The sequence below is a fragment of the Rhinolophus sinicus genome, linkage group LG05 (genome assembly GCF_036562045.2).
Source record: "Rhinolophus sinicus isolate RSC01 linkage group LG05, ASM3656204v1, whole genome shotgun sequence".
NCBI lineage: Eukaryota > Metazoa > Chordata > Mammalia > Chiroptera > Rhinolophidae > Rhinolophus > Rhinolophus sinicus.
In genome coordinates this window covers 49,221,128-49,248,166 of record NC_133755.1, presented here as the reverse complement: position 1 = coordinate 49,248,166, position 27,039 = coordinate 49,221,128, and the positions used below count along the sequence as shown (strand labels likewise).

The following is a 27,039-nucleotide window of genomic DNA, read 5'->3' as shown; positions in this document are numbered from 1 at the left end:
GAAACTTTTAGCCAATGTAATAAGACACACAAGAAGATATAATAACTATAAATATTAGAAAAGAGAAAAAAAAAAAGAATCTCACTTCACACACACACACACACACACACACACACACAAAAGAGAACAGGGGTTACAAATAATACAACCATCTTACTAGAACACCACTCCAAAATTAACTGGAAAAGTATTAGAACTAATAAAATGTTTCATTAAAATGATGGGATAATAAGTAAGTCTACAAAACTAATAGTTTTCCCCAAACCAATATTTCTTAAGTATTTTGGGGGCATAGGCCTCTTCTGATGCAAGCTACAATCTCTCTGACTTGCAAATTAAAAAACAATAGTTTAATGGAGTTTAATAAAAGCCCATGGACCATAAATTATAGGCTAACTGCTCTATAGTGAACAATAATTTAGAAAATACAACTACAAAAAAAAATTATTCACAATGGAAGCAAAACTTTTAAATGCCTAAGAGTAAACTTAACAAACATTGTACAAGAGTGATCCGAAGAATATAACAGAATCTTACTGAGGGACATACAAGCAAAGTGATATATCCTCAAATAAGAAAATAAATATAGTAAAAATGCAACGCTATCTGCTAAGATTATTTTGTATTTTTCATACAATTAAAGTGAAAATCACAAGAATATTTTGGAACCTAAAAAAATTATTTAAAATTCACATGGTAGGGAAAAAACCCACTAAATACCAGGGAGATTTTTCACCCAAGATTGGAAGTGAGGAAGGACAGGTCTTCCAGATGTTAAAACTAATTAAAATACATAACTGGTTCTAGGGTAGGAACAGACAGAAATGCAGTGTTTCAGAAGAGAAAACCCAGCAGTGTCCTCAAGTCTATAAAAGAGTTTAACTTTTTCACATTGGTAGTAAAAGATTATTCAGCAAATGGTCCTGGAAAAACTGGCTAACCATTTAGAGAAAAAAAGATTCATCTTGGCCTTATACCATGCATTAGGATAAATTCTAGGTGTAAAATAAAATTTAAAGGTAAAAAAAAAAAAAACTACAGAAAATACTGTAAGTAAAGGTAGTCATAAAAAGGACAATAGCAGCCCAATCACCATTATGAATATTGGTGCTAAATTTCTGAATAAAATACAGAAAAAGAATTCAGCTCTACATTAAAATAATAATAATATATTACAATTAAGTGTAACCAGAAAGGCAAGAATGATCCAATATTAAAAAAATCTTCTTAATGCATTTCACTGTATTAGTAAGTTAAAGAAAAACTATGATCAACTCAAGCTGCCAAAATGCATTTGATTAAATTTAAAATCTATTCCTGATTTCTTTTAAAGTAAGAGTTGGACTTCCTTGACATGATCTCATTTCCAATGATGAAATATTTGAAGTATTTGGATTAAGATCAGGAAAAGACCTCCAAGGAGTTTCTAGGGACTCATATGCAGTGGTTAACACTAAAATAATTAATTCTAATCGTATTTAAATTAACTGTCCTTTATTATGCTAATGAAGAAACTTAAAATAGTTGTTACAATTTGTCAATTGCTTTGCAACTGATGAAGCTAAGAAATCTTGAAAGAGGAACATGATACAATGGAAAGCACATGAGTTGATCCAAATCCAGAATCCAGACTAAGAATACTAGTTCTGCCATTTTTTATTATTTGACTTTAGCAAGTTATCTAAATTATTTGAATCTCAGTGTCATTATCTGTAAAATTAAACTAATAGCAGGTAAGATGAAGTAAACTTGGCACTGGCTATCTCTTATTAATTACAACAAAACTCTGGACAAAATAAAAACAGCAAACACACAAGGCCTCTGAAAAGCAAACAAAGGTGGATTGAGGAAGGCAGTTAAAACCTGGAAAATAACCCACACAAAGATGAATTCCAAATTTGTTTTCCTCTTTTCTCTCATGTCTTTAACCCGAGTATGGGTCTCAGTACAAGGCAGTGGCCTGGGCTGTTATCTAAAAAGCCCAGAAAGCCCCCATATTTCTGGCCCCTGGTTAAAGTTTCTCCCCCACCCCACCTCCCACCCCAGTGGTTCAAAGAATGTGGAGGGAATCACCATTTTTATTTCTGTTTTATTATTCCTGGCTTTGCCCCAACGGTGACCTCAGTAGAGAACTGCATTCAGCAACGTGTTAGCCAAAACTCCAAGAGAAACTCCATTTTTCTTTCTAGAGGCCTTTGAAAGGAGGCCTCAGAGGGAAAGATAGTGTTGGGGGATCCTAGAGAGCAGAGAGCTGGAGAACGGGATCTCTCTAATTCTGTGTATGAAACTGTATAAGTCCCAGATTCATCTTTGAGCTGCACATGTGTGGGACAGACCCAATGTGGCCTAGCAAAGCCTTTGAAAATGGAACCAAAATAAAAACCACCAGCCACAGAGGAAGAGATAGAGCTTGTGGTTTGAACCTAGCCAAGGTGATTTCCTACTAAAGTACACAAAGGGAAAAAAAAAATCAACATTCTCCAGAGGATCTGAATATGACTCAGAGTCTAAACAACATAATTTAAAAAATTTCTAGGATATAATCTAAAATTACTTGACACAAAAGCACCTAGAATATGTGACTGATTCTCAAGGGAGAAGACAATTAAGATGCCAAACGTGAGCTGTTGGAACTATAAGACAAAGAATTTAAAGCTGTTATAATAACTATGTTGCATGAGGTAAAGGTAAACACACTTGAAGTAAATGGAGAGATGAAAGTTCTCAGCAGAGAAATAAAAACTTTAAAAAGAACCAAATAGATACTATGGGACGGAAAAACACAATCCTGCAGTAAAAAATTGAATGGATGAGCTCAATGGTTGAATGGAGAGGACAGGAAAGAGTGAGTGAACATAAAGGTAGATCAATAGAAATGATCTAATCTGAAGAACAGAAAGAAGATTGAAAAAGAACTGAAAAGGGACATATGGAATATCAAAAGGTCTAACATTTGAGCCATTGTAGTCCCAGAAGGAGAGGACAAAGTGACTAGCGCAGAAAAATATTTGAAAAAATAATGGTTCTCAACTTTGGTGAAAGACATAAATTTACAGATATAATAAACTCAGCAAATCCAAAATAGGATAAACTCAAAGAAAACCATACCCAGCTATATCATAATCAAACTGCTGAGAATTAAAGATTAAAAAAAAATCTTGAAAACAGTGAAAAATGGCATATTGCACATAAAACAATGAATCAAATGACCAGAGACTCCATTAGAAGTTGAAGTGGTAACAGTTATATAGGGATAGATGAGGAGTAATAGGTAAAGTGCTTAGCAGATAAAAACACAAATGATAGGTATTATTATTCTAATGGTACATCTACATCTCAGCACACCATAGTTATTTTCCATTCTATTTCTTCAACTTTCCCATGGCTTCCTTTATGTGGATTTGATCCCAAGAATTGGATGCAAATATACCTTGGATATGATTTCTTTTGATTTACCCAAAATCTCTTGCTCTTGTTGAAATGAGAGTCTCCTCTAATTCATGTCTTGTTTTTAAACACATTTTTTTAAACTGTGAGTTTCCTCAATTATCACATAAGTAAATAATGCATCTTTTACTGTCTTATACGGATATTATGAAGATCAAATGAGATACAGAGAAAAATACACAAATTCCTGTGACCAATTAATACACTGAAAGTCAAGTATTTCAGAAATAATACTGGCTTGGAAGTTCTGAAAGCCTAATCCTTTTAGCCAATCTTGTGAGAAAGTCTTTTAAAGAGAGATGGTTTGCCCACATTTTTCTATAGGTTGATAAAGTTGGGTACATATCAGTGAACCATGCCACGCTTTGCCAGCTGACAAGCAGTCACCACATGAAACCACGCAGTCTTTAGCAAGGCATTTCTGGCTATTGTTTGATGCAAATTCTATCCTTAAATATTAAATGCTGCTTCTAACAAATTGGAGCTCTAACCTGTCTCCTCATTGGCACATGGAACTAGTAGCAGAGTTAAGGCACAAAAAAGGGGATTCAAAGTAGGGTTCAGATGATTAATATGAACTAGCATAATCACAATGGGTTTGAAAGCCTAGGCATTGTAATAGTGTTTGTCAATCCGTGGCCCACCTCTGCCCTCCCAGCTCCCACAAGTGAACAGTGGCACATAACATATCCACAAGAGGCGTGTGAATTTGGTCTCTTGGCCAAATTCTTGGCACAGAGTAACACTAGGCAGCCTCTGTATGTAGGAAGATGTGAAGAACGGGCAAGAGGAGAGTTTTCTTGGAATAAAAGACATCTCTGCATAAAGGATGTCATCACACAACGACTGAGAGAGATTAGGAATCTGGAATATAGCCTGGAGGTTAGAGACACTTCTTAAAATCCTTGGCCAACACTGACGGAAAGTCACACAGGTTTCTTGGGCTTTATGATTCCCTGTTTAATTTTAATACAAGGCAGCAAAATAGGAGTGGAAAAATGCCGAGGCTGCATCTAATGTGGGTTCTGTTCGGTACCCTTAGAATCATACTATGGCCTCAGTTTCTTCTTCTGTTAATAAGAAATAAGAAACGCCTGTTTTTAAAATAGGGTTTCTGTGCACCTCAAATGGCATGCATGCATATAATAGATACTGTTGAAAAAGAAACAGCATTTAAAGACTTCTGTGTGGTGTGGTGTACCCTTCTTGCTACAGATGGGAAACAAAGACATGGAGAAAAATAGGGACTAGCTCAGATTTGCTGTGTCAGTGCAAAATGTAAACACCTTAGTCTGTCCTGTTAGTTCTAGTCTCAGTTGTAGAAGAAGAGTATTATAGAATAAAGTCTTCCTGCCCTCCCTGTACTAGCCCTACCTCTTTTTGTTTTCCCAACATGTCCCTATATGAGTCTGCTAATAGTCCCACAGGCTTTGCCCACGGTGCTTCTCTTATGTGGCCCATGTCACTTTTTACGAAGTAGACAAAGTATCATTAACTCAGGAAAACTCATCTCCTTTCCTAATACACCATCCTAACTATGAATAAATGGCATGTCTCTGTTATTGCTAGTTTTCATCTGCAAGTGGTAAGACCCCAAATAATATTTTTGTTAAGCTAGGTCTAACTCAGCCTTCTATGTCAACACCTTTTTCCACTCCTAATTCAAATTCCCTTTTATATTGTGGTACTATCAACCCTCTCTTTCTATTCCCTGCCTTAGTAACTATGTATGATAATATTTCAAGTTCTTACTTCTCTCGTAGTTTGTTTATTGTATCTCTCAAACCTTAATTCACAAAAAACATCTAATCTAATAAATGAAAATACAGTCCCCCAAGAATTTGGTTTGCTAACATTTTGCTCCAAGTTAGCAGACCAAGTCACCAATCAAATGTAAGATTTACCTTCATGTGATTTAGTCATTTATAAAATTTTACCAGTCATTTATAAAAATTCACCAACATCAGGAAATTCTATCAAAGTCATCACAGAGTAAACTAGCAGACGGGTCAGTGTGCAAAGTTCAAGGCTTAAGTAAAAAGAGAGAATTATTAGATTAAAATGACCGACAGGTCAAAGTGAGTACTAGGGCAGAAACAGGAGAACTACTCAAGAAAAGATGGGCATTTTAATGACAGATGGGGAAACATTCTTACCTGTCTTCTGTTAGTTTCATTAGGGTTGTTCCTCGAGTAGAGAAGACAATAAAGGACATTCTTAACTGAGGGCTGGAAAGGAAAAGAAATTCTATTAGGGCAGATAGAAAGCCTATAGAATGCCATTCCCTTCCAGACTGCTTCCCTGTACTTCCCTTTATATCAGCACTGCCAGAGCTGAGGATGTGTAACCAAGTGGGGCCTCCACAGCTGGTGTTGCAAGTATTTAGCCAGCATCAGACTTGAAGCTATGGACCAAAGAGAAGGCCTGCACTGTCTACCTGGAGGCTGGCTTCTGATTTAATACCACCCCTCAGTGAATGCAGATTATAAGTAAGAAAGCTAAAATTCATCACTGCCCTGTGTTCTGTCTAAAGAAGTGTGTCCCTAGAAGAGGACTGATCTGCGTGGTATCTGTAAAAAAAGGGGGATCCCGATAGATAAAATTTGATAGTGTCTCCAGAGTAGTCTTCCTAGACGAAGAGAATGTTTCAGGTTGTTGCAGCTGATGCCATCAGCCATTAAGATCATACATTGAACTCCTTTTGCTCTGAGAGTTGGATTGCCATCAACTTTGAGTTTCTACTTGGCTTCCCAAGGAGGTTATCCTTTAAAGGACAGAATGTGCTCATGGGCCACAAGAATATCTATTCCACTCAGTAGTTATACTTCTCATTATTAATGAACACATTGGCATGGTTTTTATATGACAGTGCTTGGGAGCTTTGTCAATGTCAAATCCACCCTCTGGGAGACGGAACAACTTTCGGCTGAGGCCCAAACATGCTTCTCCATCTACAAGATGGACTGTCAGACTGCAGCAGATTCACCAGTGGAATGCCATCCTGAGGGGCTCTCTCTGGGTGGCCAACTGGGTCATCCATCATAGCACCAACCTATTTCTTCACAATGCAATAGCATCCCAAACCTGATCTGGCCCCCATTCTTATCGTTCCCACTTCCTAAAACGTATCCCAAACCTGTCCCTCTTTTCCATCTCTTCACTTAGGAACTTGCCCTCAATTATCAGACCACTGCAATTATTTCCTAGCTGGTGACCTTGACTCATTCCTTGTTCCACTGCTCCCAGAATTATTTTCCGAAAATATAAATCAGATCTTGTCACTTATCTGCCATAAAACCTCTAATTGCTTCTATTGCCTCCAGGATAAAGTCTACATTCATTACCATCTGTTTGACACATCTTTGGAAACCTTTCGCATGGTGTTTAATACTTGGTAGGTGCCCAAGCAGTACCTGGTGTATTGAATATTGGCCTCTTGAGACAAACCTGGGTTCTCTGTCCATGACACCATGCTGCTTGTTACTCTCTCACTAGTCCTGGGCCAGCAGGACACCATGTCCTAAATGACAATAATAATGATTATGGTCATACTAATTATGGCCAAACTTATCAAGTGCTTAGTAGGTGCCAGGCACTGTTGTGATTTGCCTGAGATAATGAGATAATACTCATTAAACTTAGAACAACTTTATGAGTTCAGTACTATTATTATTTCTATTTTCCACAGAAGTGAATTAAAACCCTGAAAGATACAGTGATTTCCCCAAAGTCCCACAGTGGGAGCATCATGGGCGTGGGACTTAAATCCAAGCATTCTGATTCTAGAACTTGGGCTCCTAACCACTATGCTATGCTGCCTCCCTTTTACAGAGTTCAGCGCTGGAAAGAATGAATTTGAAATGTGGGAAATGTAGGTCTCCCAAAGGCCAGAGAAATAATATGTGAGTTCGCAGCATACTGATGTGAATAAAATTGTTCAAAGAAAGTGTCAGCAGTGAGAAGGGATGTGAGCCAAATTTAGAGCCAATATCAACACGTGAAGGCCTAGCTCTGGTCGGTGAGATGAAAGAACCAGAAGCAAGTGGAGGAGAGAATTTCAAGGAGCGATAAATCTGAATCAAATGAAATCCCTGTCCAGCAGAATATGCACTACATGGAGCTCACTGGATTTGTCCTCTAGGACACCTCTTAATGACTTTGGTGAGAGCAGGGAGTTAGGGGGTGGGGATGAAAGTCGGGTGGCAGTGGGTTAAGGATATGGAGACAGCAAGTCTTTAAAGATATTTGAGTGAGAAACCAGTAAAGAAATAGGATGGTACCTATAGGAAGAAAGGATCAGGAGATTTTTTTTTTTTTTCTCCAGACAAGGGGCAGGAGAGATTAGTTTACATCTATTGACAGTGGAAATGGAGCCAGGAGAAATGTAGAGAAAATACAGAGAAAAACAAAGACCTAGAGGTGATTGGAGACGAGGAATAAAGTGGACTAAAATGGAGGGAGTGGCTTTAAAGAGAAACTTCAATTTCAAAGTTGATGGGCAGGACATGCAAATGTCTTTTCAGAGTAGAATTAGAACTCGACGTAATCACTTGTCTGCTATTCTCTGGGTTCTTGGTGAAACAGGAGGCAAAGTTCTTTGCTGAGAGCGATGGGTGTGAAGTATAGGTTGGGGGCTTGAACAAAATGGTGAAGAGTTAGGTTCATTATTAGGAAAATGAGAAGAGTCAGAACAAAGACAAATAAAGGACCTGAAATTTCAAGAATCCCACTGAAATTAGAAATGATATATTTGTACTGGTATCAGCCACTGTTATTGAATGAACTTCCTGCAGTATCAGCTGCCTAGACTATGTATTAGGATGGATACATAACAACCATTCATTCTTTTTCAAAATTAATTCACTTATTCAAAATTATTGACTGAGCATGCACTATGTGTCTACAGGCACTTTGGCTGCTGCTGTCAACAAAATACAGCCCCTCCCTCTTGGAGTTTGCATGACAATAATGTCCTGGTGCCACACTTTGAGGGGGTCCATGGCCAGGGAGGGTCAGAGGAGAGAAGCAGAGGGAAGTGCCTCGTGTTCTGGGTTAAGCCATGTCAACAACTCTGTTCCTCAGTTTCTTAATCTATAAAACGAGAGGATTAGATAAAGTGGTCTCATAATTCCCGAATTCCTACCTCTAACTTTTTCTGAGTCTAGGATAGTGAAGAGTCTGGAATAGCTGAAGGAACGGGGAAAGAGAAGTGTTGAGTGCCCACTCTAAATCAGGTGTTGGGCTAGTTGGTTTGCACATGTTTTCTCTCATAGTTTTTACATGCAAAGTAGGGTAAGTTCATTGTTATGGTTGCACAATGGAGCTTAGATTCAAATCCATATCTACCTAACTTCAAAGCCTTTTCCAGTAGACTCCTCTGCTTCAGGGGGAACAGGAGACTAGAAAAGCAGAGACATAGCAAATATCTGGATGCAGATTTGTTTTATATCACTCCAGAGGACCAACGGATAAAAGTGTAGGAAAGGACATTTTGGCTGAATGACAAAAAGACTTTTCTGGAAGCTGAAATTGTCCAGCTGTTGGACTGTTTGCCTCAAAAGGCAGCAGTTTCTCACCAGAGCTATTCAAGTTGAGGGTTAGTGAATGCCTCTTAGGATAAGTTTGTAGGCTGTTTCTTTCAATTCTAAGCTTCTACAATTCTCCTAAGTATTTTGCTTTTAACACCATCCAAGTATTTGCTTCTTTCCTTTCTCTCTGCTTTTCCCCTATCCCTCTCCCCTCTCTCCTCTCAGCATCTGTTTTTTCTCATTCATCTGGGTTTAGATGCTTCTTGCTGTAGCTTCCAATTCCTGGCATCACAGAGAAGACTCCTCTCTCCAATCAGGCAGACAGGTACATGCTGAGATGGGTAACTGAATTTAGAGGGAACATGTTTGCATTACCCTGGTCTCAGAGGAGAACCTATCTTCTGAGACAAAGAATTTTATTTTAAAAAGTTCATGGTTACTTGTATCGGCTGGAAGACTCTACAAAGGCCACCTGCAAGAATGAAGCTGCTTTAGAATTATAATGATTAAATAAATTTTATCAAGACCTTGACAGCTGGCTTCAAGCACCTCCATGAAAGCTATCACAGTTGTTTATCCCTTAGAGGCTGCACCCAAGGAGGGTAAAATGACCCCCTTTCCTTTACTAGTGGGTGTCTATGCTGATTGTAAAGTAGGATCCCTAAGGTCCCTGCAATGTTTACAGTGATGACGTTCGAAACTGCATTGTCCTCTTTTGGAAAGTGGTGTTGAGAACGCTCAGAGAATTCTACCTGATAGAGCACATAGCTACGCTGACCAACCATGAGGATCTGCCAGAACAGAGGGTAGCTCCCAGGATGTGAGATGTTCAGTGCTAAAACCAGGAAAGTCTGGGCAAACTGGGATGAATTGGCATTTCACACCCTAGAACCCCTTTTACATGAGTCCAGCTAGAATAAGCCAATGGCCCCAGTGTGATACACTGTGAAAGAAAATGTTAAATGATCCTTCTAGAAGAATGTATTATTAAATAAGAGAGGGACAAAGTTAAAATTTTGGTCTTCTAACCAAATTGGGATCCTCTCGAAAACACCAAGCCAAATGTCATTCTAAAACATGGCAAAGATGAAAACAAAGTCTGGTCCAAGATCTGAGAGTCCGCCTTTGTCAAAAAGCATCACCAAAGTAGTTTGTAATTAGTAGAATAGCAAACATAGGCTGGTTTTGATCATGGCAGAGAACTATGCATTATGTTTCTCACCTGATGAATTTATGAGCCAATTGTTCCACAAAGTAATAGATTTCATTCCAGTGGTGTAGCACACTTCCTGATCTAGGAAAACAAAAGCAGACGTTACTCAATCAACTGTTCATTTGTCTTTACCTTGTATCATTTCCCTTCATATTCTATTAATTGACATTTCACATACGAATCCATTAATTGGGCTCATTATCTGAAACTTCTATAAATTTTGAAATTATTCGAAATGGTGTTTAGACTTAGTGTTTGTTACAGGACTCTCTTCACTCCCCTTTCCACTCCTTCCCAACCACACTTCACACACTTATACACTAAAAAAATCCTGGGTTCAACTAGATTCACAGGTTAGTTTCAAATCTTTAAAAAAAAAAAAAGGGTTCTTTTTGTACTACTTAAATTATTCCTCTTATAAAAGACTCCAGTTGATTTAAATGAAATTAGCACAAACTAAATGCCCAAACAGAGAAAGATAAACAAACCGCCCCTTCGAAAGAGTCTAATTTGATTTCTAAACATAGAGGAAAAATCTCTAAATAAAATATTAGCAAATGAATCCAGCAGGAATCCAGAATAATAATAATTAATTAATTGGTGACGCTTATTTCAGGAATGTATTGATAATTCAACATTTAAGGAAATCTAATGTAATTAGTCATTCTAATAAATAAAAGAAGAAAAACTGCACACCTTTTTAATTATACTTAAAAAAGACACGTTTTACTGAAAAAAGAGGAAAACTTTCTCTTGGACATATATAATCAGAGAATTTTAGATTTGGAAGGGGTCTTCTTTATTTCCCAAGGTTGACGTCTATTTCACTGATACCATTCACTATGGCTTCAACTCAGCTTTTAAGCATTTCAACAGTGCCTGTACTCCATCTGTTGCAGTGATTTCCTAGTAGGCTTTTTCCTATTATAACCCACTCTTTTCTGTAGCTATTATGCCTCTTTCCTTTCACTTCAGGGTCTATTTCAGCTGCGCTCTGCATTTCTGTCTTTCATTCTAACAATTGTTGAGGTTAGAGTTTGCTCCTTCTAGTCTGCCATTTTGTACTGCAAACATTTTCCGACAGTTTCGGATTACTTTTATTTTTGTATGTATTCATTTGCCTTAATTTTAACGTGTAGAGATGATTGGTTGCTATGTTTTCTTTGTTTTAGACTATAGATATTTAAGATGAATCTGTGCAAAGTAGATTTTATGCTGTCCTTTTCATGGTACAATATCCCTCTCATTCTGGTTGAGTGTATTTCATCTCTAGGAGGAGAATTTATTTTTCTGTGCCCCATATCCAGACAGGTATGTCTGTCCGACTTGAACACAAATGATACACTGAGTGTGATCATACAGTGAAAAACTCCATGCCGTAAGGATATCTCACTTTCCTCAAGTTAATCTATAACTTCAATTCTAGGAAAAATTGGGAAAGAATGTTTTGTGAGACTGAAAAACTAACTTTAAAAGTGAAATGAAGATTAAGGGTCTAAAAGTCATCAAGGCAATTATGAAAAAGAGCAAAGTTGGAAAGCTTGTCCTAATAGATATAATGACCCCATATGCATGATACATGATATAACAGTAGAGCCAACAGGGTAGCATGGAGAACCCAGACGTCAACCGATGTGAGCTCATTATAAAGTGAAAGGGGGTGATTCAAATTGGGGAAGGAAAATAAACCCTTCAACAAATGATGCTGCAACAATGGATTTCTAATTGGAAAAAAACAATGAGATCACTATTTTACATACAATGTAACCTTAGATGTACTAGAACCTAATGGAAAAAACAAAACTTTAAATCCATTGGGTGAATTATAGAAGATTTTTATGTCGTCAGGTTAGTGAAGAGTTTCTTCAACCAGATACAGAAAGTAGAAATTTTTTTTCTTAGAAAATGATAATTTTGACTACCTGAAGTGTTTAAAATTCTGAATGATGAAAAGATACCAGAAACAAGTTCAAAGACAAGAAAAGAGTGACAGAAGATTTGTCTGCAAAAAATATAAAAGTCAAAAGATTAGTGTCCAGGATATGTAAATAATTGGTACAAGTAAATATTAAAAAGGCAAACACTAGAAAAATAGACAAAAGATCAGAACAAGCAATCCCCTGAAGGATGGTAAATTAGCACTTGAAAAATCATTCAACTCTTCTAGTAAATATAGAAATGCATATTTAAACACTTGTTTGGGGTAGATCAAGCTGTTTCATGTGGCAGCAGCATAGAAGCCACAGAGTTAGGGGGGAGGAGTTGGGGGAAAGGGATCAGGGTGAAAAGGGACATGGGGGGCCCTCCTGTCAAAAATAAACCTTTTCCAATAAACCTTTCCCGTTCCAGTCTCTCTGCCTTTATACATATTCCACCTGCTTGGGATACTCCATGTCCACACTGGCAGACTCCTACTTGTTCTTCAAGACTCAACTCAGTCTCTGCCTGTTGCCTTTGACCAGCACAGATGAGGCACACTGCCCCTGCCCCATGCTCTCAGGGCACCATGTACGCCTCTCAGTCACCATCCTCTGATACTGGGTTGCAATCACTTTTTTTGTCAGGCTCCCCTTGTGAGGGTCATAAGGAGATTGTCCTCTCTGGCATCTACCTGTTTGTTGAATGGCAGAAAGAAGAGCATGAAGAGGAGAAGCCTCTACTGCTCGTGGAAACTCCTGACCTTTTGCCAGCTGGACATCACCACTTCCTCCCTCATTTGGACAAACACTCTGGTTTGGGACTCAGACCCAGTTGGCTCCAGCCAATTCTTGTGACCTTATGTGAACTTGAGGAGCCTTCCCAGATGGATCAATGATTCTAGAGCACAACTTGTTGATGAATGGGTCTACGTAATCATCAACAATAGATCTCTGAGTTTAATGGCAGTTGGGAGTCTCCCAAGAGCTTACCAGAACTGCATATCCTAGCCTTGGGTTGTTAATGCTTTGGAAAGCCTCTTTCATTAAAATCCTAGCGTCATCCTTGACAGGATTCAGTTGTATATTTTAATCTCAGAGATTGGTCCTGGATGCTCTCCTTCAGCCATGGGGCAGATGCTCTGGGCCTGGGGGTCCTATGAGGGTCTGGCAGATATGGCCCAATGCCATGTAGGTGCCCCAGAAGAGGCACTGTATGGCTGACTGTAAACTGTAGTCTAATCCAGAATTCTACAACTCCTTTTCACTGGAATCGAGATTTCCTTGGACACTGGCCAGCTATGCCCACTTCTGGAATGCAATGCTGTGCTTTGGTCCTATGACCAGGGGAAGTACTGTCTGAAATTTTGGTTACAGAGGGGTAGTACTGTAAGATACCTAATGATTTGAGAGGAATGTCCACACCTCCCCCATTCCAAGTTCAATTTCTTCATCAGTAGAGAAGTCATGCAATGAGAGAATTATCCAGGGAGGGGAGGCAAACAAAGTGTTGGTGAAATAGGGCCTTGACCTAGAATTGAGGGATTAATCTTGGTTCTCTGCTTAAGGGGCGGGTGTTTGGAGTAAATCTTTTTTGGTGTACTACTTCTCTGTTCTCCACGATCGGCCCTATTTCACAGTCTCAAATCAGTTTGCATTCTTTTACTTATTCAATAGGATCAACCAATGATAATTCACTTCTTTCTCCTTAAAACATTTCATTTTCACTGTTCTTCTGACCGACATGTAAAATTTATACAACATTGGTATTCATCTGAGTTGTTGATGCTAGATATAGGGAAAGATTCAAGAAATATCCTGGGGTGTTGAGAAAAGTTTAGCTCTATCTGGAAAACTTTCTTGTTAATGGACAGGTGCTGTAGTTTCCCGAGAAGAAAATAAAATGAGGCCCCTAAGATAAAACTGGAGGTGAGGAGGCACTGACAGACTTGTTTCTCTCATTCTGACTCTGATAATAACTGCCCTGTTACTCTTGAGTTTTGTTGTTTCATATTTACATATGGTCATTTTTTTACACAATTATGTAAACTTTGACCAAAATATATCCCCTTTGGAACATACTTGAGATGTACATAAGGCTTTTCCTTCAAGCATCGAGGGTGAACATAATCTCCTAAGATTCTGGGAACCAAACTGATTTTGTCTTCTCTGGGTTACCACAGGACCCAAAGGGCCTCAGCTACTAAAGGACAGAAGAATGTAGGGCTATCTAAACTGGCACCTTGGAATCCTTCTAGTTCTTCTTACTGAGCCTTCCTAACCCACACATGCACGGTCTGTCCTACCCCAAGATCAAGTCACCCGAAGGAAAAGGATAGAGCCTCCGTGAGGGTGCTGCTTATATCTCTTTAAATCAAATCCCCAGGAGTAAGTAGCTTGCCTGCCCAGTGCCACCATTCTCTCCTCTGCCTCTGGCCACTGGACTTCCTCACCCTGAACTCTAAATACCTCATCCATGGAACCTCTGAAAACTACCCACTGGCACTCAACCAGACTCCTCTCCTCTCCCATAGGTGTAGATATGCTGGGCCTTTGACTCAGTTTGGAATTCCTCTTAAAACATGCATGCCTCATTGCACATAGCCTTGTAAACTGATTTTCTGGTTTGAAATCTGCCTTAGTAGTTACTCACAGAATAATCGACCCAGGGAGGTCTTTCCATGTTCAGACCCTTGGCTTCTTCTCAACCCCAAGGACCTAAGTGAAAAGCAGGGTGTTGGTTGGGGAAGTGGTCCCAGCCAGGAGAAGTAGGGTGTTGGTTGGGGAAGTGGCAGAAAGTGGATGCAATTCCAGCATCTCTCCACCCCATAATATATAAAATATCTCATTTATCATGCCAACCTGTTTAAGAGTTAATAATCTTAAAATCCCAGCTATGGAATCCTGATGTTCTCTTCAGGCACTAATGGCTTTTCCATGACCAAAGATCCAAGGCAGAAATAAAAACTCCTTTGTAGCCCAAATATAAGTAGTACTAGGAAATGTTCCATTGGACTCTGTTGTGAATTGTTTCTTTTTTCTTTTTTTTTGAATTGCTTTTAACACACAATTGTTGGGCAAACCATAGTCATGGAGAGTTGAAATGCCCATATTTTAGAAATCAGTGGCATGTTTTAGAAATCAGTAGATGTGAAAGGTCCCTGATATTTGAACCAATTAAATCTTAACTCAAATGTAATTCTATCCCCTAAAGATGTTCATGGGCCAGCTGGTATCAGTATGGTTGTGGAGGATTCAGCTCTCTTCTTGGGATTTTGTGCCTTGGTTCCAACAAATATAAATCTCAACAAAATTTGAAATTCAAGTTGCCTCGCAGGAATTCTGCTTGAATGCTGTGCTTGATGATTCATTCAATATATGGATCCACTCAAGATCAGAGTCCACACCTTCCTACACCACCTTCTGACTTGGCTTCGAGAAAAGCTCCCCAGACCATAGGGAGGCAAAGCCACCAGTCCTCACTAGTGGTCCCACAAGAAGGTCACTGCTGGAGGCAGCTCCAGCGTTTCTTACTTATTTTTGTTGTTCTATGCCTTCTCCAGTCTTTGGAACATGGTAAGAAGTCAATAACTGTTTGTGACATTGCATTCACTCACTGTGTGTTCCCAGTGAGTGATTTTGCATGGAACTCAGCACTGCCCTCAGATTACCATTTGCTTACATCCATGGCAAAGGGTAGGAGCAAAATAAGAACTCTGAGTCTCATTCTGATTTGTTTTCTGAAATACATTCTTTTGTGTTTATGTGAGTTTCCAAACCTCCCTGTGGTTTTAAGCTCCTTAGAAAACACAGGCTCTTTCCATTAACCACACATACAACCCAGAGTCAGAAAGAATCAAGTGGGCCAAATTGAGTTTAAATTGGCCCCCCTTCTTTTGCACATGGATTAGAATAAAAAGAAAAGGAAAAAAGAGAGCTCATAGTTGGAACCATCACCCAGGAGTCTTTCAAATCTGGAAGAGGAGAGTTGCTCTAAGGACGGAAAGTATAAAACTGTCAGTCCCTGCTTTTCCTTAGCCCCACCCGGCTGAAGTCACAGATGTCCTCAGTGACCCACCGAGGTCCCCAGCTAATCCTGAAGAGTATGGCAGCCTCAGGCACCACTAAGGGAGACCAGCAATTAGTGAAAGACCCTGAGTTCACTTGTTTCCTCCCTCCATTCCCCAGATTCTTTCTTGGCCTCCCTCTCCTTCCTCCTAACCTCACACTGCACCCTAACTGGCTGGAGCCCTAAATCTGGCCCAGACCTTCAGCCTTACCCTCCTATTACTGACTCGGGTCATGGCCAAGCCTCCCTCCTGCTCAAAAAGCTTGACCTCAACTCTTACTTCCACTCCATTTCTTCAGATACCAGTCCAAACCCAAACCAACCCACTAAGCGCTGTGCTTTGAGTGTGAGACTCCTCACGCTGCTCCTGTCTGTGCCACGGAGCCCCCAGCCCGGGATGCCCAGCCCCACCCCACTGACTTGTGAAGAATTTCCCCTTCAGTCAATCTAATTGAAGACTATGAGAATAATGACTTTTTAAAAGAGAGAATTAAAACTGTTAGTGATTTGGGAAATCAGTTTGGTAGGATGTTGCCAACATTTTGAAAAAATGAAATAGAATAGAATTGAAATATTAGGATATATTACAAACTGTAACAAAAATTAATGCTATGTGAAACTTTAGGTCAATTATATGTAAGTAATATATGTATACTGTGTCAAGATATAAATTGTATTTTTTCTTGTGGTTCAAGATCAGAAAGATATCACACAGCAAGATATGCACTCCTTTCACCTCCACTAATTCCTTTACACACACACACACACACACACACACACACACACACACACACACACACCAGGAAAAGCCACAAAACATTTTCTGATATCAACTATTGGTACTTTTGGTGCAAAGTTAAGACAAAAGCTTTGTTTTTGTTGTTGTTAAGGAAACAGAAAGTTGGTTAGCTGCCCAAAAAGTATTTCCCATAATTGCAATGCACACCAAGATGTGATAAATAAGACCCACAGCTCATCAGCCAAAGCCAACAATGTGATCTGTGGATGACCACCAGGCGACCACGACCAGACAAGGAATGGTACTGTGGCTGCCAGCAAATTCAGAGGCCCCTGTCACGTGCATGCCACAGGGACACCTCCCATCAAACACACAGCCATAAGAGTGAGAGACATGGGGGTAGAGGGGTACAAAACTGAAAAGACATTTACTGAGAGTTTAAATTCTTGCATTGGGCTATGATTCCCAATTCGGAAGAAAATTGCCTCCGCTCTGCACTACACTTGCACCCAGCAGGAGGGTCTATTGAGGATAAGCAAAGCAGCTTCCAGTTAGTTTCGACCTATCTGAGTATAGTGAGAATAAGTTTTGTTTTTCTATTCTCAGACACATATATTTATAATGACTGCATTTTCTTAAATTAGATTTAAAAATAAAATTCCTAATACAGGTAGACTTCCTGGGTTAAAGTTTATAAAACACTCTAAGACTCTTGATAGCTATGACCCAACTCCCCAGAAATGTGGAACAATTTACTCTTGAGGCTGTTCACACCACGGTTATAAGCACTGACCTGCGGGCTGATGTAAGTTCAAACTCAGACTCTTCCACTACTAGCGTGACATTTGAACATGATGTTTCACTTTCTTACATTTCAGCTTCCTCCTTTATGCAATGGAAACAATAGTATCTATCGCCTAAGGATTGTTTGGAGAATAAAATCTAATGTTTGTAAGGGGCCGAGCATCCTGCTTGGAACACTGACCACGCAGGACACAGGTAGCTGCTGAAACCCACTTCCCACCCTCATTATTATTAACCTCTTAGGAGCAAGTTATGAAGTACTCATTTTCTTACCCTTCACCCACACTCTTGATTAACTCCTTTTGAGATATGTGTACGTTTTGTAAATGAAAATGGATTTTCATTATAGTTTTTATGTGGATGCCTTTAATTATAAGCCACAGATTTTTTTTTCACATGTATTGTTCATTTGATTTTCTTTGTTTTAAAAACATTGCGTATCAGTGAGAACCAGCTACATAATTGTAGAACCCAGTGCAAAATGAAAACACAAGGCCTCTTGTACAAAAATTATTAAGAAATTCAAGATGGAGACGGCAGAACATGACACGAAGTGTGGGCTTCTGGGCAACTGCTGACGTTGGTATCAATATTCTTTGTCCATTTTCTAGTGGGGTGCAAATGTTTTCTTAGTCCAGGAGTCAGCAAACTTTTTCTGTAGAGGGCCAGGCAGTAAATATTTTAGACTCTGAGGGTTACATGGTCGCTGTTGCATCTACTCAATTCTGGTGTACAAAAGTAGCCACTGATAGTGCTTGAACAAAATGGGCATAGCAGTGCTACAATAAAATTTTATTTACAAAAACAGTCTGCACGCCATAGTGTGTCATCCTCTGTCATAGGCAGTCACTTTCTTTCAGTCTTCCTTATGACAAGATAATATATAAAAAAAAAATCTATGTAGTGCTTTTTTTTCCTGGTAGCTGAAGTTTTAGTGTACTTTCACTATTCATTTCCTGTTATTTATTGCTGAGAATGTGGACTGGAAAAATTGTGCCTTGGGATATATATGGAGGCATTCTTTGTGACCTAATAAATATTTCATGGGCATTTGAAAGGAAAGTTTATTCTCTATGGGGTATAGGGTTCAAAATGTATTTATTAAATCAACCTCATTAATTATTATTCATATCCTCTATATCCTTTGAATGCTTAAGTATTCAGACTGATGTATTTTCAGAATCTTCTGAGGAAATAATTTGGTTTTCATCTTCAGCGTTCAAAATAAATATGAGTTATTGTAATACATTTCCTAAATACCGAAGCACTCTTGCATTCCTAGGATAAATTTTACTTGATATATTATGCTTTCATTATACTGTTAGTTTTGGTTTAATGATATTTGATCTCAGATTTAAAGTTTTTAATTCAAATTGGGTCAGGAGTTTTGCATATGAATATATTATCTTTGGTGGATATTGACATAAGATACAGCTGGCTTCCTAAAAAAACTAGAAAACTTCATCTTTTTCTATTTACTGGAAGAGTTTAACTAATACCGAAACTTTCTGTTTCTTGAAAATGTGATATAACTTTCCAAGAAACCAACTGGTTTAAAACCAAAGGACCTATTCACAAGGGCAAATTAGTCCCTCTCAAATATCCAAATTTTATTGGGGGAGGGCAAATCAGAAAGACTGAGCATTTCGCCTAAAGGGACTTAAAAAAATCACATCAGACTGTTGTTATCACTTGGGATCAAAATTTAGGGATTTCCATCCTTCCTACTACCCAGTAGGTAGACTTGGGAGGAAGAAGAGGAGTTTGGGAGCTAAAAGTAAACATTTATTTTGTATATGTGAACATACAGCATGAGTACTTTTATCACTTTTTCCTTTGAGAATCCATTTTTAAAGTTTATTTTGCTGTATGAGTATAGTTGTTAATAATTGATAACATTATCGTGACTTAATAACTTTTCTGGCGCCATTACTTCTGTTTCTTTTACACCACATTTTTTTCTTATACCTTATTTCCTATACATTTTCCACTTTAATGTCAATAATTTCAAGTGATTTTTTTACAATAAGGGTATGCGGATGGTATACATTTAAAATTTTTGTATGTATGAGGAAGCCTATCCTGTTCCTAGCCTTTATATTACTTAACCTCTTTTCTCATAATTTCACTCTCTATTCTTTCTCTTTGAGTTCTGGGACAAATTTCTCAAACTGTCTTCTGATGAACAGAATTTACTTTCTATAGGATTCAATGTGGTGGTCATTGCTTCCAATGGATATTGAGAAATAGCATATTTTCTCTTCAAACGCTTATCTTCAGATTGTTTTTTCTCATGACAGACTGCTCTTGTTTGCTGATGCAATGTCATCTCAAAATTTATGGAAAATACTAATTAGACATATATTTGCTTAAATGGCTTCAATGGTTATCACCATTTCTTATATATAATAATTATTATGTTCTGAAGTTTTTTTAAAAAAACTTGATTCACTTTTTTATATAATTTCTTGAAGAAAATTATTCCTACTCCTCTTTTTAGATGAATCCATATCTATTTGAAAATGACTTTCCATTTTCTTCATATGTAAGTGATATCTTAAGTAAGTATAACATTTAAGTCATAAAGTTATCCATCGGAATTCTTCACCATTTAATGTTGCAGAGCTTTTGCAGGCAACCTATGTCTTCTCCCAGTAATAAAAATCTTTTGCTTTTGAAATTAAAAATCGTTACCAGGAAGTGTCTAAGTATTAGTCTCATTTAATTAATTAATTTTATTACTTGATGAGCCTATTCAATCTGCATTTTCAGTTTTTTCTTGAATCAGAAAAGTTCTCTTCTATTAAATCTTTAAATGTTTCTTCAAGACTATTCTTTAGCAACCCAAATTATCTGGTATATTGGATATCTACTTTTTTCATTCATTATTTATCAAATTCGTTTTCATCACTGTCATCGAACTCAATTTCTACTCAAATTATGAGAATTTCTCAAACATGCGTTCATCATTTATTTCATTTTCTGTCTGCTCTTTACTGCTTCTCGAGTGATTTTACATTTTTCATGTTATTTTATATTCCTTAACTGTTCTAGGTCCTTTTTATTCTCATTTCATATTTTACTCATATCTCTTGTTTCACAAATTTCTTATTTTATTTAACTTCATTGAAATCATAAAACATACGGAGCTAAAACTGACTTCTTTTGCCGTTGAAAATTCTTTCCATAAATATGTTCTTCTATCTCAGGAATTTTGCTTAATCACTTATTTTAAGTTGCTAAAATTTTGTAGGCCCTATTTTCATCTTTGAATACGGGAAGGTAAAACTGGGTCTGATATTTGCTTCCCAAATATTTTATATATTTATTCAACTTATATATTTGAATTATATACGTATAATATATACATATACATATATATGTGTGTATATATATATGTGTGTGTGTATATATACATATATATATATATATATATACTGGGGGTGCCAAAAATGTATACACATGACTTGTATTCATCTTTCGTTATCAGTATATATTGAGTATTACAATTTTAATACAGTTTTTTGCTTTCTTAAAATGTGTATACATTTTTTTGGCACCTTCTGTGTGCGTGCATGTGTGTGTGTATGACATCATATATATATATGAGACATTATTTCACACTTATAAATTTCTGTAAGAACTTAATCTGGGGAAAAGAAATGGCTAAAGTAAGCTTATTTTATTGTCCCATCAATTAGGGGAAGTGGGAAGTAGAATAGCTCTTCATCATTTCCCACATAGGAACTTCATCCTTGCAAGGTGTGTGTGCTTGTTTTGGACACAGTTACACCAATTCCAACTTGTCACATGTAGGGTGTTTTGGTCTGGTATCTACTCCAAGTGCACACTGTGCTATATCTGACCTCATTCCCAATCCCTCCTGCATCCACATAGTCAAAGACACAACTCTGCCATTGCCCTGGAGGCCCAGGATCTATGGGGAGGACTCAGCAGTGCGGGACAGAACCAGTGTCTTTCATGGTGTAATTGCCCCTTGGACTATCCAGTGCAGCTAGATGCTGCCTTAAAACTTTCTTTTTGGGGGGGCAGGGGAGCAATTTTAGATGATAGTGGAGGAGGCAGTGAAGGAGAAGCTAGCTGTCCATATTCAGCTTCTTTTTCAGAAGTTGGAAATGAACTTACTTTCCTTTTTCATATCCCATTGAGCCCCGCAGATCATTAAATTTCAGTTTCTGCATTTCTGATGCCCCGAAATAACACTTCCAAAAGTCACCAATGGCTTTATTTTTGCTAAAGCACATGGCCTCTCTCAGTTTATTCTTGCTGGATGTATGTATAGTGTACCAAATACAACAGATCATATTTAATGATTCAGCAAACTGATTTTTGAATGCCTGGTCGGGCCTTTAGAATTATAAAAATAAGTAATAATTCCAACATGACAATTACTGAGTACTTACTAAGTATCTGGCATGTGCTGAGCATTTTACAATTACTAACAGCTAACACTTAATGAGCACTTCCTATGGGTTCCTAGGACTCTGTTCTGAGCACTGCAATCCTAAGTGATAATACTGTTAGCTCCCTTTTACTGATGAGGAAACTGAATTCACAAAGAGATTAAGTCACTTGCTCAAGGACACACAAGTAGTAAGTGGCAGGGTTGAGATAGGAACTCTGATGGTCTGTCCTAGAGCCCATGCTCTTAGTTCAAACACTAAGCTCATACGATCTCCTTTCTGGTGCTCACACCTGTGCTCTTGACACATATGCAACACTGTCTCGCCTGGAGGGGTCAGGAAATGTACAGTCACAAGTCACAAGGTTAGGTGCTAAGACAGGGAGAAGTACGAGAGGATTTCCACAAATTGTTATGGGAATTTGGGAGTGGGGATACCAGGAAAAGCTTAAAACTGGGGCATTTAAATGGAATCAGGAGTGTGGACTGGTTGCTTATTTTAATGGAATATGGTTTACAAGGGTCTTTACCTATTTGACCTTCAATCCTCTCCCTTTCTGTTCATTTGATGTTGTCTTTTATGAGTTAATAATCAGGATGACCATATAATTTAAAAGCCAAGTTGAGACACTTTCAAGAATAAAATAGGAAGCTATTAATAATCATACTGTGACAACAAGCATAGGCCAGGAATGTCCTGGTCATACATTTGTTTATTTATGGTTAGATTTTGGCTGGCCAATGGCATTTTGTATTTCCTTTACCTCATATTGTTTATTATTGTGACTGGTGTATAGTTACAGTTAGAGTAGTTCACTTTTATTTGCTATATAATTTCCACCAATCTGATATTTGCATTATCTTCTATGTAAGGAATGATGGCAGGGAGACTATGATTCTGATCATAATCCTTTTGCAACCACAATATCGGGAAAGCCCTGTTCCAAGTAGTTCCTACAGGTACTTAGTAATTGGAGCTGTATATGGCTGAGCATCAGAGTTTGAGGAAAAGAAAATAAAGCCACTGAATACAATCCCTGAGGAAAAACACTAAGGGTTATCTCTCTCCCTCTCTCCCCCTCCCCAGCGCTCTCTCTCTCTCTCTCTCTCTCTCTCTCAGTAATGGACCGCTCTGCTGCTTATCGGGGATATGCATTGTTATATGAGGATTGAGGGATTCTGAACAAGAAAGGGGTTTTGAATGATGTGATGTAGAGAGCTGAAAAGAAGCTGAAAACACTCAAGTCTTTTTTCTTACCCCAGGGAACCCACTACCAGGGATGGGAGGGGCCCAAGTACTGGTAATCATCTCGGAGGGTAAGAGGGCATCACCTACGTAAAGACAGGTATGGTGATGAAGGGCATCACAGCTAAAGGCAAGGAAGGGCATGGGTTAGTTCAACTAACTGCCTAGTGCAGTTTTGTTGGAAATTATAAGGGTGGGGGTGTGGAAAGAGATAAAGCTAGAGAAACACACAGTGGTCTGAGCAATAAGGCTCTTGAATACGTTGCTAAAGAATTTATACTTCTTACTAAAAGAGCTTTGGCAATGTTTAAAAGTTAAAGAGTTGGGGAAGATGATGTCAAGGTTAGATTTGTGTTATAAAAAGGTCAATTTGGTACCAATGTTGAGAACAAGGTTGGGGGAAGGACAAAGAAAGGACCTAAAGAAATTAATTTAAAGAATGTTCCAGTGAACTTGGTGAGAAATGGCCTGGACTAGGAACTATGACAAATGACAACTGACGTGACAGAGAATGAGATTAGATACAGGAGAAATGTGGGAGCAGATATTGTCAGGCCTTGCAGTATAAGAAAGATTACTCCCAGACATTTGGCTTAAGAGGCTGGATTTAGTGTGACGTCATTCACCAAGACTAGAAATAGAGGAGGAAGTGATTTTAGGGGAAAACATATACCTGGTCATCCCTTCATTGAAATTCTCTCTCTCCTTGCCTCAGTGGTACAATTCTTTGCTAGTTCTCTTTCGACTATGGTGGCAGCTTTTTCTCAGCTCTGTTCAGTGGAGTTTCCTCTTTTGCCCAGACATTCCTCTTGGTAATTCCTCTAGGTTGCACCCTGGCCATCTTCTTCATTGAACTCCACCTCTTCTTGACATTTTAAAATCCTGATATATTGATATCATTTCAATATTATTTATTAGTCATATCCACATTTTCAACTACGATCTTTGGGCTAAGAACACTCAAGTCTTTATTTTTAGTTCCAGGCTATAAATCCAACTGCCTACTCAACATTTCCACCCAAATACACACATGTTCGGACTTAACACATCCACACCAAACTTCTCTTTTCTTCCAGGACCTACTCCTTACCCTTACAAAACTCTTTCGATTTCCATCATTCACATCCAATTGCTCATCAAGTCCTGTTGCTTCTCACTACAAAAGAGCTCTCAATTTCATTTATTCTTTTCTCCTCATTCCTACTGCAAGAATAAGTGATGTATGTAAAACAAAAATATATATATATACAACACACACATAAGCTTTCCACTTCTGTCCTTAAAAACCTTTAATCCCATGATCTATTGCTGATATGAAAAAACACATTCTTTCTAGATTCTTTTCCTGTCAGTCTCCCTGTCATGCTTACATCACAAAGAGTATGTCTCACTTTGCTTTCCTGTATGTTGCCCCTTTGCCAGCCACGTTTTTCCTTTACTTTGTTACCTGACAAGTCTTGATCAATGTTGAAGTTCCAGATTCAAAGTTACCGCCTCTGTGGAATCTCTTAAACCTCTCTCATCTCAACAAAAATTAATTATTTTACCAACTCTGTTTCTCTAACCTTTTGTATAAACTGTGAAAACCTTGTGAGCCAGGGCCACAGGCATTTTGTAATTGCATAAATTTAGCATAGTTTAATAAATACTGAATTGAATTCAAATCCTCATTGTAGCTTTTAGGGTATTCCTTACTTTAGCCAGGCAGTCCTGCTTGGAATCTAGGGAGATGTCTTTTGTTAGAGGAGCACATCCTCTTTCTCTAGGGGTAATAACCACCACCACCACCACCACCACCACCATCACCACCACTATCATTATGATCTGGGCACTCACATACCAAATGCTTCATTAAAGGTTTTAATTTAATATTATTTAATCTTTACAACACTTCTGCCAGGCAGAAATTGTAATGCCTCTTTTATTGATGAGAAGACTGAGGTTCAGAGAGGCTAAATAGAAGACCACAAAGCTTGGTCAAAGGCTGAATTGCTATTTGAGGCTGAGGATGCCTGATTTCAAAGTCGGCTCTCTTAAACCCTGTGCTTGAGCCTCAGTTCAATCCCATGAGGGACTGGCACATTATATGCATGGAGTCTTGACAGGAAGGGGACAAAGGACTATCCTAGTAAACACCATGGCTATAGGTGTGTGCACACACGGCAGGACCTGGCAACACTAAAGGGTAACGCATGGCCTACTTGTGACCTTTGCTCTCCTTCCTCCATAGCATGTTGGGCTTCTCCTAAAATAAGAATTCTGCTTGGTATCCCGTTCTGAGGTGTCTGCTGCTTCAGCTACATCCTCAACATAGAGGAGAAAAGCCATCATTATGGGGCAGCTTTCCTTGTCTTCCTGTTCAGTCTCAGGATTTATTGTGGAAAGGAGAGGACCACATCAGAGTCACCTGGGAAACTGTTCCAAAATAGACATGCCTTCCTTGGCTTCCTGAGGTTCTGGTCTGGCCCCTGATTGAGAACCACTCATTTAGCATATCCCTCTCCAAGGCCTACAATTTCTACCAGCCCTCTTATCACTAAAGCCTCCTCCTTCTTCCTCTAGACAAATGCTCCTCCTGCTTGGATGTAGTCCTAGGATGCCAGGAATCAGCATCATTGGCATGCCTTGCCGTGTCCCGCAGTCTTTCGGTTAGAGGTTCTCAATTAGGATGGCACCATCTCACAGGAAGACATTTAGATGTAAATGTAGAGGCATTTATTTATTGGTTATCACACTGACCAAGCAGGCTAATGGCATTTACAAAGTAAGGATCAGAAATGTTAAGCTTCCTACAGTCCCACCAAAACTGCCAACAGCACCCCCACTGAGAAACACATTTGATTGGAGCCTAGATACTCTTGATTCAAACTCTGAATCAGCCATACAATATAGAGGCAGCCTCTTGGCTCAGCGGCTGCACTGTCCCACTGGCTGCTCTCCCTTCCCTGCCTTTCAAATTCCCTCATATTCTACAAACTATGGACAAAGAGATTCTTAGCTTTCTAATATATTCATGTAATACTTAGGTAGCAGGGGAGCATGTCTGACCTCCATTTCCACCTTCTATTTAATTAAACCTTTGACCACAATGCTGAATGTTTCATCTAAAGCAGGGGTGTCCAATCTTTTTTCAACATTTTTTACCAAGGGCCATATGCGGTAAAATGCATGAATAGCCGGGCCACTCACTCAAGGTGAAGTACCTATTGCCTCACCTGGTTTATTTAAGTAAACTAAATATATTTTTGGAATTTGCTGCGGGCCAATAAAAAATGGATTGCGGGCCGCAGTTGGCCCACGGGCCGCAGTTTGGACACCCCTGATCTAAAGTATGGGAGCATGAAGAGGGGAGGAAAAGAAAAGGAGCCATCACTGCCTCACAGCAGATTGAACTGTCATGTCTGATAAGTAGTTCCAGGTTGATGAATGTATCTAAGACTTATAGCTCCAGACTAACTCTTTTCCAGAAGACTTATCTCTTTCCTCTCTCAATGACTATTCCTTTCTTATTTACTCAGGCCAAAGCAGTGTATAATTATATGCTTGCACTAGAGGCTTTCAATGTCTACCTATGTCTGGCTTTTCTCTCTATTTAGATACATGGGAGGATGACATTTTTTTCACCCTCTTTCCATATTTCTAGTTCTCACCAAT

The 27,039-nt window shown here is 38.6% G+C and overlaps 1 protein-coding gene across 3 annotated transcripts in view; it reads right to left on the bottom strand.

Annotated features, from left to right (window-relative positions):
• Window positions 1–27,039, bottom strand: part of ANTXR1 (ANTXR cell adhesion molecule 1) — a 212,354-nt gene that overhangs the window by 177,439 nt on the left and 7,876 nt on the right. For all 3 annotated transcript variants that reach the window (XM_019718386.2, XM_074332095.1, XM_074332096.1), the window contains exons 2-3: window positions 10,198–10,269; window positions 5,604–5,675 (exon numbers count right to left, since the gene is read on the bottom strand). In XM_019718386.2, the coding sequence (XP_019573945.2) occupies window positions 5,604–5,675; window positions 10,198–10,269 (144 nt within the window). The remainder of the gene's footprint in view (window positions 1–5,603; window positions 5,676–10,197; window positions 10,270–27,039) is intronic.